Source organism: Crinia signifera, chromosome 8 (genome assembly GCF_055691185.1).
Source record: "Crinia signifera chromosome 8, ASM5569118v1, whole genome shotgun sequence".
Taxonomy (NCBI): domain Eukaryota; kingdom Metazoa; phylum Chordata; class Amphibia; order Anura; family Myobatrachidae; genus Crinia; species Crinia signifera.
In genome coordinates this window covers 45,064,975-45,081,119 of record NC_139224.1, presented here as the reverse complement: position 1 = coordinate 45,081,119, position 16,145 = coordinate 45,064,975, and the positions used below count along the sequence as shown (strand labels likewise).

Genomic DNA, 16,145 nt, shown 5'->3' with positions numbered 1-16,145 from the left:
GCGTGGAAATGCTGTCACCCACTTGGTCTCATTTATGAACAGGCAGTTATTATTTATTAACACCCCCTCAATTAAATATTCACAATGAAATGTAGATTTAATGTAAAAGCGCAGGTGTTATTATGGCCCACATTGCAGCAGAGATTTATTACATTGCATAGTGAACATCAATAATCAGTTTTTTTTTTGTAATAATAAAACACATCCGCTGCTCAAGTGGTGGTGGGGATGGAGGGCCCCAGAGATATACTGGGCCCGAAGATTTCTGCTGCCATCCCTGCAGACCGCATTTTCTATACTTGTAATGGGAAATCTTATCGAATTTACAGTAATATATCTTGCTCTGCTCTGACAGGCAGAGTACAGCTCAGAGCCTGCTCCTGTGATCAGTCTTTTGTGTCTAAATAAGCCACAGGCTGATAACTGAGGAAAATAAGTAGCTGCAATGAAATAAAACTTACATGCATGTTTCAGTACCTAGGGATCAGTGCCCATCAGGCTCCTTCTCTCCGATCTCCCGGTCAGGTGATCTATGACCGTGAACCGAGATGCTGTGAAACTTCTGGCAAGCAACATTAGCTTACAGCGCCAGCTAACCGGAGCCACAGAGCAGGAGCACAGCATATAGCTTAACGGACCACGCGGAGCTCAGCGGGACACTTGGGATAGGTGTTAGCATTGTCAGGGTTAAGGGGAGGTGCAGAAAATGGATTAACTCCAGACACTCATTCCCATTCATCTTAATTGAATTTTCCCCAGTGAGTCATCATTTAATTCTTCAATAAGAAAAACTTGGAATTATAGTGATTTAAAGTCAGTGCTAGGGTCATATTATTACAGAACTCTGTGGAGACTCAGCCTTATAATTTACAGTAAAGAGTATATTATACCCTGTACTAGTGCCCTGTCACGGCTGTGCCACAGGACACTTGCAGGGGTTCCAAAGTTGGTGGTCCAGTTTCACATCAAATTATACAGTATATGGTGCTAGTGACTGCCAATCTGGACAGGTAGAAATAGTTTGGGAACAAGTGCCATATACTTAAGATGACATAAATCAAAATATTATAAAAAAAAGTGTCACAATGAAAATAATGCATTAGAATAAATTCATTCTGGTCAAAAATAAAAGTGAAAAACATAGTCCAGGTAAATCTTATCAAGTTCCATTCACAATATTCCTGTATAACACTGTATAATAATGAACATTTACAAAAAGTGATAAACAAATAACTTTAGTACATTGTGTTAACAATACAGAATGTGACCAAATAATAATAAATAAAACACAAATTACATGGATAATGATTATAATAATTCATAGATTAACTTGTAAGTATAATATAAAGGTGGGATCAATATGTGCGGTAAAATATATGTGATAGATATTAAATTGATCGTTGTTAGATACTGTAGATATATATTAGATATAAATGTTACATAGGAGATATAGATATGAGAATTATTAGATACTGTACATAGATGATAGATAGATTTATGATAAAGAGAGAATGATAGTTATTAGATACTGTACATAGATGATAGATAAATATATGATATAGATAGATAGATAGATAGATAGATAGATAGATAGATAGATAGAATTAGTGGTGGGGTCCGGGACAATTAGAAGCTGCCTGTCTGACGCCCCCATGTGATAGAAAGGTATGTGCAAGCCCGCCCTTACCCGTATTATGCCCAGTCTGGCTGTGAGGGATGCAGGGGGGCGAGGCACGGCCAGCAATCACCCCAGTGTGCAAAAAAGAACTACGGCCTTCTCCTGACTCCTCCCACAAACCCGCGGACTGAATACAACTGGTCCTCTTTGCTTTCCGTATACGTGCCCAGCCCACGCCCGCACGCTGATTGGTGGTTGCGTAGTAACACTCTCCGCTCCCCTCTGGCCGCTTGCTCCTGAGACGGTGAGGGGCGTGGCCGATGTGTTCGACACACCTCAACTGTGATTGATCTAAACCAGTCAGCTGACGATCGCAGTCTGGTCCGGCGTGTCTGCGCTCTGATTGGTGGAAATCCTTGCGAAGGGCGACGTCTTGTCAGAGGACAGAGGCAAGATGGCAGCGCTTAGGAGATTTCTCTGCGGGGGCAAGGTAACGAGAGTAGCAAGGTACAGTGGGATTGAGTATAACAGGAGAGCGGTGCTAAGTGTGTCCTTGTCTCCACAGAGCGGAGTGTCGGTGCTCCTGCAGAGGGAGTTCCACAGGACCTCGCCAGCCGCCCTGCAGGTACAGTGTACCCTTGGTGTGTGTGTGTGTGTGTATATATATATATATATATATAATATTAGTGTGTGTGTGCTGGTGGATATTATTTCTTCCCCATTCCATGTCTGTGACCTGTATAACCGCAGCTCCTGTAAAAGCCTTGTCCTTCAGTGTGACTTCTATATGGTGCATGTCAGCTTCATATCCTAATTCTGTCCCCTCTTAGTACTTGCAGCACTGTGCTGCTCACGTAAGACAGGAGGTGGCGGCTGCCAGTGGTATGTGGTTATGAAGCCAGTGTGGGCTTTGGGGGCACGTGGGAGGTCAAAGTGTTATGTGGAAGAAAGAAGTGGGGGCTGCAGAGGCTATGTTGATGAGCGGCGGGGTTGCCCATTGCTGCTTTGTCATACAAATAACAGAAATATTTCCCTTCTGTCATTCCAAGTGCAAAACACAGAATGTAGCACTATATGCAATGTTAAGACTTTGTATTGGAATGCTGGTTTTAATGAACTCAAAGAATAAACTTTGATAATTTTTGTAATTTTTTTTTTTTATCATTTAAAATCTAAAATACTAGTTGGCCCAATACCCAAATGCAGCTGTGAAAGCCTACAGGTATGGCAGTACATGCTGTGACAGTTTGAGATGTTGAGAAATGTATGTACTGTCTGTCAAATATTAGGGTTTCCCATAGTGAGCCAATTCTAACAGACCTTTTCAGTACCCTTTATAAAGCTAGAACATGTGTTATTGTTTTGGCCCACTACACCAGTTTTTATAAACCGTCCCATCTTATCCATTCCTTTGTCAATTGCTTTTTTACCATGCTTTATTTTCCAGGGATGTGTGACATTTAACCCTTTCAGGTCTGATGTCTAGTCAGGTTCAACATCCCTAGTGCTAGTAGCAGATCCAATGGAGAGCCACTTTAACCCCTTACCGACGCAGCATGTTTTTGCCTTCCTGACAGAGGCCTTTTTTTCAAATCTGACAGGTATCACTTAAGTGGGGATAACTTTTTTTTGCTTTTACTTATCCCAGTGATTTTGAGATTGTTTTCCCGTGACACATTGTACTTTAAGTTAGTGATAAATTTTGGTCGATACAGTTTTTTTTTTTTTTTGTGAAAAATACCAAAATGTCGTAAAAAAAATGAACATTTAGCAATTTGCAAAATGTTACATTTTCTGCTTGTGAGACAAATAATCATACCACTCAAAATAGTTAATAACTAACAAAGACCATATCTAAACTTTATTATTACATCATTATTTCAACTTTCTTTTATTTTTTTTGGACGCTAGGGGGCAGCAGAGTCTAAATTTTACACATAACACAGTAAACGCTGCTTTTGGCTGTTCACGTTTGAACAGCCAATCGCAGCGATCGCCCATGGCGGGGGGCATCGCTGCCCCCCCTGGGCAATGAGGGAAGATGTCTGCTGTCAGGGACAGCAGACATCGTCCCTCTGTCACCGCGTCTCTAGACGCGGTGACAGTTACAAGTCATGACGTACATTTATGCCATGTGTCGGGAAGTACATCCCGACCATGACGTAAATGTACGTCAAATGTCGGGAAGGGGTTAAAATAAGAACATTAACATCATTCAACATTCAATGTAGACCATTTTTAAATAATAATAATAATAATAATAATAATAATAATAATAATAATAATAATAATAATAATAATAATAAAAAAATACTTTAAACCAGACTGTTTTAATTGCAAAAATACATTTGGACTGCAAAGGGTTAATATGCAAAACAAGGTAGATATTGTTGAATATGTGTTTTTTATTGAGGATATTTATATTTTCATACACTTAAATGTGTCTTTTAAATGACTTGAGGCAGGAAGTTGGTATGTGACGTTCCCTGTATAAAACACACAATAATTATTGTTAGGTGACCGTTCGGGATGCTTTGAACCAGGCCTTGGATGAAGAATTGGAACGAGATGAAAAGGTGTTTATCTTGGGGGAGGAAGTCGCTCAATATGACGGCGCATATAAGGTAAAGTATATCTTTAGTCTTCTCACTTTCATGGGATAAAACTTGAATGAGGTGATACTAGAACTTTCTGTTAATGGAACTGACATTTAGGAAAATCCACAGTGAAGTACTCATGGTATTTATAACCAAATCCCCAGTGTGATCTGTTGCCTACAAATGTAAGGTGGTTTCCACCTAATAATCTATAGCCATGTAGACCTACTGCACAGAAGAACTGTAATATAGTATAGTCACTCTTAGGTCATACCATTCTACATGCAAATGAATGGCTCAACACAAAAATGAAACCACATAGACGGCTGCAGAGCAGCAGTGTCAGTGTGAGCATACAGGTGTAAATCTGTAGTAAGGAAGAGGATCCTTACAATAAAATGCACACCAGTGGACTATGGCAGTAGGTCATTAGATATGAGGTGGTCTAAGGATACTGCCATGCTATAGAGAGGCAAGTTACTGCTATATTTGACAACTGCTTGGAGGGCTGGTAGAGACCCAGCTAAGTCACCGTGACCACAAGAGGAATGTAAGTAGTTGGCAAACTAGAGCTTATTCTGACCACAGGTACAGTGGGCTCACCAGGTAAGAGGGCATGATCGGGAGACCTTATAAAGTGTGCAAAATCCAACTGTAACCACTGAATGAGGGCAAATGGCGGAGGAGTGCAGCCAATATCAAGGCCCAGGTGACGAGAAACTGCAGCTTGTATAAGTGACCTAGCAGTATTATAAAATAAAAAAAGCTATAGTTATGTCTCCTAAAATGTATTGTCTTGTATTTCAGATAAGTAGAGGTCTTTGGAAAAAGTATGGCGATAAAAGGGTTATGGATACTCCGATTTCTGAGGTATGTGACATACTGTATCATAAGTAGAAGATAACTCTCTGTGACAGGAGCCTGGAAGATCTCTTATTTAGCCAGAGAAGATCAGCACTGGTGCATATGGACCAGCTTGTTATAAGTTTCTAGAATATGCCATTAATGCAGAGGTTCCAAAATGCAGTCCTCAAGGCACCACAACAGTCCATGTATCCACGTGTAGTCCACCTGTGGCCAAGCATGGGTGTACCTAAAACTTGGACTATTGGTGACTGTTGAGTTGATTTTGAATTGGTGATGCTGAACTTGGAATTTGCCTTTGCGAGTAAACCAGAATAAGGGCCAATCTTACTTCTCAAATGGACAAAACCATGTGCACTGCAGGTGGGGCAGATGTAACATGTGCAGAGAGAGTTAGATTTGGGTGGGGTTTTACTTCAAAGTGATATTTATATCGCAGTGTAAAAATAAAGCAGTCAGTATTTACCCTATAGAAACAAAATAACTCTCCCAAATCTAAATCTCTCCACACTTGTTACATCTGCGCCCCCCCGCAGTGCACATGGTTTTGTCCATTTGTAAAGGAATATGCCTTTGCGAGTGAACCAGAATAAGGTGTATTGTGTCTACATTTAGGAAGGATTCATGGTGAAGTCTGTGCTTTCATTAGTGCAAGTCTTAATATATATATATCCCCCCCCCCCCTTCTTTTTCAGATGGGCTTTGCAGGCATTGCTGTCGGTGCTGCCATGGTAAGTGGGCATTTTCGCTTTGCCGGATTGTTCTGTATGGAAGCTGAAGTATCAGTGTATTCATTCAGTTTCATTTGTATCACAGGCTGGACTGAGGCCGATCTGTGAGTTCATGACCTTCAACTTCTCCATGCAAGCCATAGATCAAGTCATTAACTCTGCTGCTAAAACCTATTACATGTCAGCAGGCCTCGTGCCTGTCCCTATTGTATTCCGGGGGCCAAATGGGGCCTCGGCTGGTGTGGCTGCCCAGCACTCCCAGTGCTTTGCTGCCTGGTACGGGCACTGCCCTGGATTAAAGGTGGTGAGCCCCTGGAATGCAGAAGATGCTAGAGGACTACTGAAAGCCGCAATCCGGGATAATAACCCAGGTAAATGGATTGGCCATTGCTCCCACAGACCCCCCTTAACTATATTCTCTCTCCAGTGATCCAATGGAGCCTCTCTGACATGTACCTGTTTCCATTACAGTGGTAATGCTAGAAAATGAGTTAATGTATGGTGTTCCATTCGAAATGTCTGATGAAGCTCAATCAAAAGACTTTGTTGTTCCCATTGGTAAAGCGAAGATAGAACGGCAAGGTATGATTGGGTCTTTATCATTTAGGATTTGAAAGTATAGCGTTAATATGCTGTGTGTCTTCTATGGGGGGACTTTTAGGTTGTGATGTAGACTTCCTATCTGTCACTTTGACATCTTTGAAGGGTCATACACTTCGTAGTATTGTATAACTGTGTACAGCAGTGGTGTCAACTCATGGCCCTCCAGCTATTGTGGAACTACATGTCCCAGCATGCCCTGTCATAGATTTTATATAATGGATAACTAAAACTGTGGCAGGGCATGCTGGGACGTGTAGTTCCACAACAGCTGGAGGGCCATTTGTTTGACGCCACTGGTGTACAGGCTGCTTAGTAACAGGGGTACATACAACATAAAAACCTTGTGTTAGGGGAGATTTTCTTATTTATTTGCTGATGAAACAATCTCTGTATAAGAGATTTGGGCTACATGCTTCTTGGTAAATGATACAGCTAAAGATTTAATTTGTATACTTGCCATTTAACAGGCTGCTAAATCTAAAATACAAAAGAGGGAGATTCCATTGTTTTGCACACCCAATCTCCCGTCTAAAATCGATGTATGTTTCACGCTAATAGCATCCAGAACGACCAGGTTTAGCCAAGTAACACCGCTAAATCTGACTGGGCGCAACGCGAAAATTCTTTCCCAAAATGTTTTATAGGAAAATGCTATGGATGACCTTTTATTGAAAACCAGTTAAAGTATTTACATTTACTAAAGGCCCATACACACTGGGTGACTTTGAGGTGAAAGTCGCTCAAAACAGCAGGCTTGAGTGGCTTTCAGCTCAAAGCCACCAGTGTGTAGGGCCCGGCAATGAGCGCTGCTGCGCGCTCCCACATCATCGCCAGGAAAGTTGTTAATCTGCTGGTTACACCAGCAGATGTGCAGCTTTCAGGAAGGCTTTGCATAGCGCTCCCCTATACAATGCTGTCCTCCCCTTCCTCCATCGGCGCTGGGCAGGGGGAAAGCCGCTCAGTGTGTATGCACTAGGCGGCTTTCCCTGCAACGATGATTGTCATCATCGCTGTCCATACACGCTGGGCATAGTCGCCCAGTGTGTCGCTGGATTATGACTGCCATACTATAAAAAATCTGCTCCGTTGGCTTCTTGGGAGAAGTATGTTCTGGTCTTACATGCTGTTGTACCTATTTCAGGAGGGACAATAACCAAGGTTAATATGTTATTATAGCCTGCGAGGTTCTGGCTGTTTGACTTTGAGGCTTTGAGTGTTTTTTTTTTTTTTTTTACGCACCAATCAATTGCAACACAAAATAGACCTGGTTTTGCCTTGTAAATGATGGCTTTAATGCGAAAGTGGGAACACTCACAGAAATTCCCGGACAGCCTGCACCTCGCAGACTATAACCTATTACCAAAAACCTGCATTGTTCAAAGAAAAGGGCAACATGTGTTGTAATCTAGAACTGCTTTAGTAGTTGGTTGAATTATCTTCTATTTAAAGTTGAATGGCTTCTTTACAGTTATTTGAGGTAGGCATGTAAGTATGTAGTGTGTAACCTACACCTGTCCTTGACCCACAGGAACTCAGATCTCTCTGGTCTCTCATTCGCGTTCTGTCGGTCATTGTTTAGAGGCTGCCAATGTGCTGGCTAAAGAAGGAATTGATTGCGAGGTAAGAATTAAATCTAGCCATGGAAAACTAAAGCCGGACCCCATTGACCAGTGATGGCTAATCTTCACACTCCAACTTTATCATGACCAAATAGCAATACTAGCAGAGCATGCTGGGATGTGTAGTTGAACAACAGCTGGAGCGTCCAGGTTAGCCATCACTGCCATAGACCAATGCCACATCAAGTCTCTTTTTTTAAGAATGCGCTGGTAGAGTTAATGTGCAGAGACACACCAATGGGTATGGACTCGTGAGGACAACCCATTGCTTTCCAGATGTTGTGAACATATAAATTCCAGGATACCCAGACAGATAATGTAACTTTTATTCTATTAATTTTTGGATGGTATCCAGAATTGAATCCTATGTTGGTGAATCGCAGCCTATTGAAATACATATGATTTATAATAGTTTTACCATTTTAAATTACATGAAGACTTAGCCTATATGTCTCTTTTAAAGGTCATCAACTTGCGGACTATTCGGCCAATGGACACTGAAGCAATTGAAGCTAGCGTGGTAAAGACCAACCATCTGGTGACCGTAGAAGGCGGGTGGCCGCAGTTTGGGGTAGGAGCTGAAATCTGCGCCAAGATAATGGAAGGTAATGTTCTAATAAGCATGTACAGATCTATACATTTTTATCCCCGGATGATTAAGTTAAATTGGATTTAATTTGATTGTTTTTAATAGTTGTTCCCTTATTTATCAGTTTACCTACTAATTGCTTTTACCTCATATCTAAGCTGTTCATTTTAAGTTAGATATCTGGATATTACTGGCCAAATATGCCTCAGTAGTACAGTATGGCCCGACATTGACCCCGGTGCCAAGAAATGGTTCTTTTAAAAACTGACAAGTACTAGTATCAGTCATGTTCATATATGTAGTGAGAATAACAGGAGAGAAGTGGGTTGAGTCTACCAGTTTAAATCCAAAAATGAAACTGAACCTTTGATAGACTGGTGTTTACAAAATAGAACCATCAATAACTGGACCACAATTTAAAAATAAATCAATAAATCTGTCTGCTTTTAATCGGTGGCCACATATTTACATAATCGTAAGAGATAAGTGACCTAAAGTCAGAGCACAACTTCTATCAATAGCATAAATGCATGGGGCTGGGGACAAGGGCAGAGCTACTATAGGTGTACAGTTGAAGCCCCTGTCAACTTTGTTCCTTAGGTCGTGGCTCAGCCATGGCTATCCTATTGTTCTCAGCAGCAATACAATACATAGAACAATACAGTAGGGGATTAGCATAGTAATCCTATTACTCACTTAATCCAATTAACAGGCTAAATGAGGAGGGCTCCATCTGTAAGTAGTACAGCTGATTTGGGGCCCAGAGCTGAGTAGGCCCACATTCTCTATCAGTTACATGTGTGATTTTATACTTTTTTTTTTTTTTTTTTTTTCCTCATTTAGTTGGTACATAACGGCCTATTTATATTTAGTTTCACAGATGGGGGTTACACAGATTTAGTTTCACCTCTGGATATCCTCCTTGTAATGTGATATAAAATTAACTGGAGGGTAATTTTCATAATATGAACTGTGGCTGTGTAATGTGTCATAATATGAACTGGGGACACTGTCCTAATGTCAATTGGGGGTACTGTGTTGCATAGTGTGCTTTTAGCTGCCCTGCAATTAGGGATGCAACTACCGGGGCGTTTTTTTTTTTTTTTTTTTCAATCCCGGAATTCAGGATTGGATTCCCTAATAAAAAAAAATACCAACCCGCATATTTTACTTACGGTGCGGCTAGGAGCTATGTGGGGAGGCCAGGGGATGGAGCTGGATGGGTGATGCGGGCGAATCAGCCAGGGTGGGTTCCCTTATGGAGTTGGGAGGGCAGCACAACCAGGACGAGGTGGGTTGTGCGGCTTGTGCAGCCTGACCAGGACGAGGTGGGTTGTGCGGCTTGTGCAGCCTGACCAGGACGAGGTGGGTTGTGCGGCTTGCGCAGCCTGACCACCAACGTCTTCATGCTCCCGGGGACGGTAGAAGCCGGGCAGCGCCTGAGAACCTGCTCAGATGCTGCCCAGCAATAGACTGTGCATGCACAGTTTAATCCTGGGATTGAATTCTTGGCTTTTAAGGAACAAATCCTGGGATTGGCCACCCTACCTGCAGTGTGACTACTGCAGTGTGATAAAGGGCACCCAAACAACAGATTAATTGAAGTGGTCTACTTCAGGGCAAACAGGTTAAACATAACTGAGCAGTGTGTCTAAGCCTTAACGCTATTACTCGTTGTAAATGCTCCATATGTTTTGAAGTTGAGTTTCTTCATAGTTATAGCCCTTTCATAACCTGTCACAGAACACAACGGTAGAATTTTAACAGTGGTTGAAGCGTAAACATTCCTAAGAATAAAACTAATTTGCAGCTTCTGTCCTCTGATGGCTCAAGCAAATGGCAGCTTACAGTATTTTCATGTAACAATGTTCTTCTTTGGCAGGACCTGCATTCAATTACCTGGATGCACCTGTGTTCCGTGTGACTGGCGCTGACGTGCCCATGCCTTATGCCAAGATATTAGAAGACAACTGCATACCACAAGTAAAGGATATCATATTTGCAGTTAAAAAGACACTAAATGTTGTCTAGGTGTTTATAATCTATAAATGGTACCATACATGTCTTTAACATCCGTATCCCACCTATATTTTTTTCTCTGGATTACCGTTCTATAAAGACCAACCATTTCATTTATTGCTGGGAAACTGACTTGTTTACGCAGATCAGGTAACTTACAGGGGGTCTCTGATACAGGGGACTGCAATCAATTGGAAACACTCCAACCAGTGTCTCTGTCTCATTGGAGAAATGTGTTACAAGTAGAGATGAGCGGGTTTGGATTTATTTGGATCTCAAAGAAGGATCTGATTGGCAATCCAAAACACTTGACAGCTAATAACCAATAGAAAACTCCGAAATTGCAATCATTTGGCTATAAAAACAGAGTAAAACCAAACCCGCTTATCTCTAGTTACAAGGTGGACAATATTTATTGGGAATAACTAATTCCGTACTTCTGTATAAATGCTTCGGTCCGGTTCCTGTAATGAAGATAAAATATATAATGTTGCTTTGTACGGCAATAAAAACCTGTATTTGTTTTGGGAATCTTCTCATTTCTTATGCTTTTGTGTAATAATGTTGCATCTAAAATCTTAGGTGGCAATTCAAATGATTCCCAATCTGCACAACACTCGCTGCACTATACAGTGTGAGGTTCTTGCTGAAGTGTTCGATAACCCCATAGAGTAACTCTGCATAGTGCATAATGAAACCAGTATAAAAATGCTGAATACCTGCAGCATGAACCATGGCATAACATGACCAGTAAATGCCGTAACCATTCCTGTACATGCAATCATGACACTCAGACAGTGGTGGCTGTATCCAAAGGTTTGGGAACCATTGGTGAGGAAGTGATGGTAAGAGCGGGAGGGAAGAGGGTCCTGCTTGTGAGACCTTACAGAGCTAAAGGGGATTTAATGACTGAGAGGAGATGGTATAGCATGGGTCTTCAAACTGTGGCCTTCCAGATGTTGTGAAACTACAAGTTCCAACATGCATTGCCACATTTTTTTCCTATAAGAGCATGCCAAAACTGTCAGGGCATGCTGGGACATGTAGTTCCACAACATCTGGAGGGCCATAGTTTGAAGACCCATGGTATAGAGCGTTGGGTTAGGAGGAGAGATGGTTGGCTTTAATTGGGTATTGAGAACTTGTGTAATATCTGGGCGCCCGATTATGTGATTGTATGCCTTAACTTAAGGCATACAATCACATGCGATGCGATTTTCGACCAAATCGCATGCGATTTTCCATAGGATTCAATGTTAAAAGGGTTCATTTCCCCACTATCCAAGTGGGCATAGAGTTGATTTTATATAGCGTGGCGAGCGCAGCGAGGGGACGCGGATTATTTAAAATGTATTCCGCGTCCCCTCTCGGGGCTCGCCACGCTATATAAAATCAACTCTATGCCCACTTGGATAGTGGGGAAATGAACAGGACCCTTTTAACATTGAATCATATGGAAAATCGCGTCTATCGTATGCGATTTGGTCGTGATGCGATTTTCCGACCCGATCTTAAAATCGGGCGCCCAGTTATTACACAAGTACCAGAACTTAGATAAAGCTCTTTATGGACAGTCTGATGGGAAGGATGAGAGAGTGCCAGAGGTATATTGTGTGGTACTGATGGAACTCTGGTAAATGTGTTCTGAATAACATAAAACACTGCCCTGCTGCAGCTGATGGAAATGGACTAAAGTCACAGACAAACAAAAATGTCTCTACATATTAACTTAAGATCTATCCTGAAATAGCCAATGAAATCTGGTTACTGGCATCTGAAGGGAAGATGTAAGAAGTGGTGGTCAGTGCCAAATGTCCTATAGTCAGTGTAACTTATCACTTAGATCTAATGTATTCAAAGTATCGCTATATATACCTCTCCCTCCATCACCCCCTCACATAACCCACTGTCCCCTCTCCCTCCATCACCCCCTCACATAACCCACTGTCCCCTCTCCCTCCATCACCCCCTCACATAACCCACTGTCCCCTCTCCCTCCATCACCCCCTCACATAACCCACTGTCCCCTCTCCCTCCATCACCCCCTCACATAACCCACTGTCCCCTCCCCTCCATCACCCCCTCACATAACCCACTGTCCCCTCTCCCTCCATCACCCCCTCACATAACCCACTGTCCCCTCTCCCTCCATCACCCCCTCACATAACCCACTGTCCCCTCTCCCTCCATCACCCCCTCACATAACCCACTGTCCCCTCTCCCTCCATCACCCCCTCACATAACCCACTGTCCCCTCTCCCTCCATCACCCCCTCACATAACCCACTGTCCCCTCTCCCTCCATCACCCCCTCACATAACCCACTGTCCCCTCTCCCTCCATCACCCCCTCACATAACCCACTGTCCCCTCTCCCTCCATCACCCCCTCACATAACCCACTGTCCCCTCTCCCTCCATCACCCCCTCACATAACCCACTGTCCCCTCTCCCTCCATCACCCCCTCACATAACCCACTGTCCCCTCTCCCTCACATAACCCACTGTCCCCTCTCCCTCCATCACCCCCTCACATAACCCACTGTCCCCTCTCCCTCCATCACCCCCTCACATAACCCACTGTCCCCTCTCCCTCCATCACCCCCTCACATAACCCACTGTCCCCTCTCCCTCCATCACCCCCTCACATAACCCACTGTCCCCTCTCCCTCCATCACCCCCTCACATAACCCACTGTCCCCTCTCCCTCCATCACCCCCTCACATAACCCACTGTCCCCTCTCCCTCCATCACCCCCTCACATAACCCACTGTCCCCTCTCCCTCCATCACCCCCTCACATAACCCACTGTCCCCTCTCCCTCCATCACCCCCTCACATAACCCACTGTCCCCTCTCCCTCCATCACCCCCTCACATAACCCACTGTCCCCTCTCCCTCCATCACCCCCTCACATAACCCACTGTCCCCTCTCCCTCCATCACCCCCTCACATAACCCACTGTCCCCTCTCCCTCCATCACCCCCTCACATAACCCACTGTCCCCTCTCCCTCCATCACCCCCTCACATAACCCACTGTCCCCTCTCCCTCCATCACCCCCTCACATAACCCACTGTCCCCTCTCCCTCCATCACCCCCTCACATAACCCACTGTCCCCTCTCCCTCCATCACCCCCTCACATAACCCACTGTCCCCTCTCCCTCCATCACCCCCTCACATAACCCACTGTCCCCTCTCCCTCCATCACCCCCTCACATAACCCACTGTCCCCTCTCCCTCCATCACCCCCTCACATAACCCACTGTCCCCTCTCCCTCCATCACCCCCTCACATAACCCACTGTCCCCTCTCCCTCCATCACCCCCTCACATAACCCACTGTCCCCTCTCCCTCCATCACCCCCTCACATAACCCACTGTCCCCTCTCCCTCCATCACCCCCTCACATAACCCACTGTCCCCTCTCCCTCCATCACCCCCTCACATAACCCACTGTCCCCTCTCCCTCCATCACCCCCTCACATAACCCACTGTCCCCTCTCCCTCCATCACCCCCTCACATAACCCACTGTCCCCTCTCCCTCCATCACCCCCTCACATAACCCACTGTCCCCTCTCCCTCCATCACCCCCTCACATAACCCACTGTCCCCTCTCCCTCCATCACCCCCTCACATAACCCACTGTCCCCTCTCCCTCCATCACCCCCTCACATAACCCACTGTCCCCTCTCCCTCCATCACCCCCTCACATAACCCACTGTCCCCTCTCCCTCCATCACCCCCTCACATAACCCACTGTCCCCTCTCCCTCCATCACCGCCTCACATAACCCACTGTCCCCTCTCCCTCCATCACCCCCTCACATAACCCACTGTCCCCTCTCCCTCCATCACCCCCTCACATAACCCACTGTCCCCTCTCCCTCCATCACCCCCTCACATAACCCACTGTCCCCTCTCCCTCCATCACCCCCTCACATAACCCACTGTCCCCTCTCCCTCCATCACCCCCTCACATAACCCACTGTCCCCTCTCCCTCCATCACCCCCTCACATAACCCACTGTCCCCTCTCCCTCCATCACCCCCTCACATAACCCACTGTCCCCTCTCCCTCACATAACCCACTGTCCCCTCTCCCTCCATCACCCCCTCACATAACCCACTGTCCCCTCTCCCTCCATCACCCCCTCACATAACCCACTGTCCCCTCTCCCTCCATCACCCCCTCACATAACCCACTGTCCCCTCTCCCTCCATCACCCCCTCACATAACCCACTGTCCCCTCTCCCTCCATCACCCCCTCACATAACCCACTGTCCCCTCTCCCTCCATCACCCCCTCACATAACCCACTGTCCCCTCTCCCTCCATCACCCCCTCACATAACCCACTGTCCCCTCTCCCTCCATCACCCCCTCACATAACCCACTGTCCCCTCTCCCTCCATCACCCCCTCACATAACCCACTGTCCCCTCTCCCTCCATCACCCCCTCACATAACCCACTGTCCCCTCTCCCTCCATCACCCCCTCACATAACCCACTGTCCCCTCTCCCTCCATCACCCCCTCACATAACCCACTGTCCCCTCTCCCTCCATCACCCCCTCACATAACCCACTGTCCCTCCCCCACTGTCCCCTCTCCCTCCATCACCCCCTCACATAACCCACTGTCCCCTCTCCCTCCATCACCGCCTCACATAACCCACTGTCCCCTCTCCCTCCATCACCCCCTCACATAACCCACTGTCCCCTCTCCCTCCATCACCCCCTCACATAACCCACTGTCCCCTCTCCCTCCATCACCCCCTCACATAACCCACTGTCCCCTCTCCCTCCATCACCCCCTCACATAACCCACTGTCCCCTCTCCCTCACATAACCCACTGTCCCCTCTCCCTCCATCACCCCCTCACATAACCCACTGTCCCCTCTCCCTCCATCACCCCCTCACATAACCCACTGTCCCCTCTCCCTCCATCACCCCCTCACATAACCCACTGTCCCCTCTCCCTCCATCACCCCCTCACATAACCCACTGTCCCCTCTCCCTCCATCACCCCCTCACATAACCCACTGTCCCCTCTCCCTCCATCACCCCCTCACATAACCCACTGTCCCCTCTCCCTCCATCACCCCCTCACATAACCCACTGTCCCCTCTCCCTCCATCACCCCCTCACATAACCCACTGTCCCCTCTCCCTCCATCACCCCCTCACATAACCCACTGTCCCCTCTCCCTCCATCACCCCCTCACATAACCCACTGTCCCCTCTCCCTCCATCACCCCCTCACATAACCCACTGTCCCCTCTCCCTCACATAACCCACTGTCCCCTCTCCCTCCATCACCCCCTCACATAACCCACTGTCCCCTCTCCCTCCATCACCCCCTCACATAACCCACTGTCCCCTCTCCCTCCATCACCCCCTCACATAACCCACTGTCCCCTCTCCCTCCATCACCCCCTCACATAACCCACTGTCCCCTCTCCCTCCATCACCCCCTCACATAACCCACTGTCCCCTCTCCCTCCATCACCC

General features: G+C 45.9%; 2 protein-coding genes across 3 annotated transcripts in view; one reads left to right on the top strand and one right to left on the bottom strand.

The window, feature by feature from the left end:
- The window catches only part of KCTD6 (potassium channel tetramerization domain containing 6), a 32,703-nt gene extending 30,810 nt beyond the window's left edge, over window positions 1-1,893 (bottom strand). For both annotated transcript variants that reach the window (XM_083156269.1, XM_083156268.1), the window contains exon 1: window positions 1,688-1,893. The gene's annotated coding sequence lies outside the window, so the exon portion shown is untranslated. The remainder of the gene's footprint in view (window positions 1-1,687) is intronic.
- A 66-nt stretch (window positions 1,894-1,959) lies between these two features.
- On the top strand, window positions 1,960-11,171 carry PDHB (pyruvate dehydrogenase E1 subunit beta). The gene is made up of 10 exons (XM_083156266.1): window positions 1,960-2,108; window positions 2,184-2,243; window positions 4,135-4,242; window positions 5,023-5,085; window positions 5,775-5,810; window positions 5,896-6,181; window positions 6,282-6,392; window positions 7,942-8,033; window positions 8,496-8,637; window positions 10,504-11,171. Exons 1-10 carry the CDS (start codon window positions 2,073-2,075, stop codon window positions 10,650-10,652), a joined length of 1,083 nt encoding a protein of 360 aa, XP_083012392.1. The 5' UTR covers window positions 1,960-2,072; the 3' UTR covers window positions 10,653-11,171.
- Window positions 11,172-16,145: the final 4,974 nt, after the last annotated feature.

Bases quoted from the DNA above. Each gene is read 5' to 3' on its own strand.
- PDHB (XM_083156266.1), top strand. From the start codon at position 2,073: ATGGCAGCGCTTAGGAGATTTCTCTGCGGGGGCAAG. The intron at 2,244-4,134 runs GTACAGTGTACC...AATTATTGTTAG, and splicing joins CCTCGCCAGCCGCCCTGCAG to GTGACCGTTCGGGATGCTTT. The intron at 8,638-10,503 runs GTAATGTTCTAA...CTTCTTTGGCAG, and splicing joins CTGCGCCAAGATAATGGAAG to GACCTGCATTCAATTACCTG.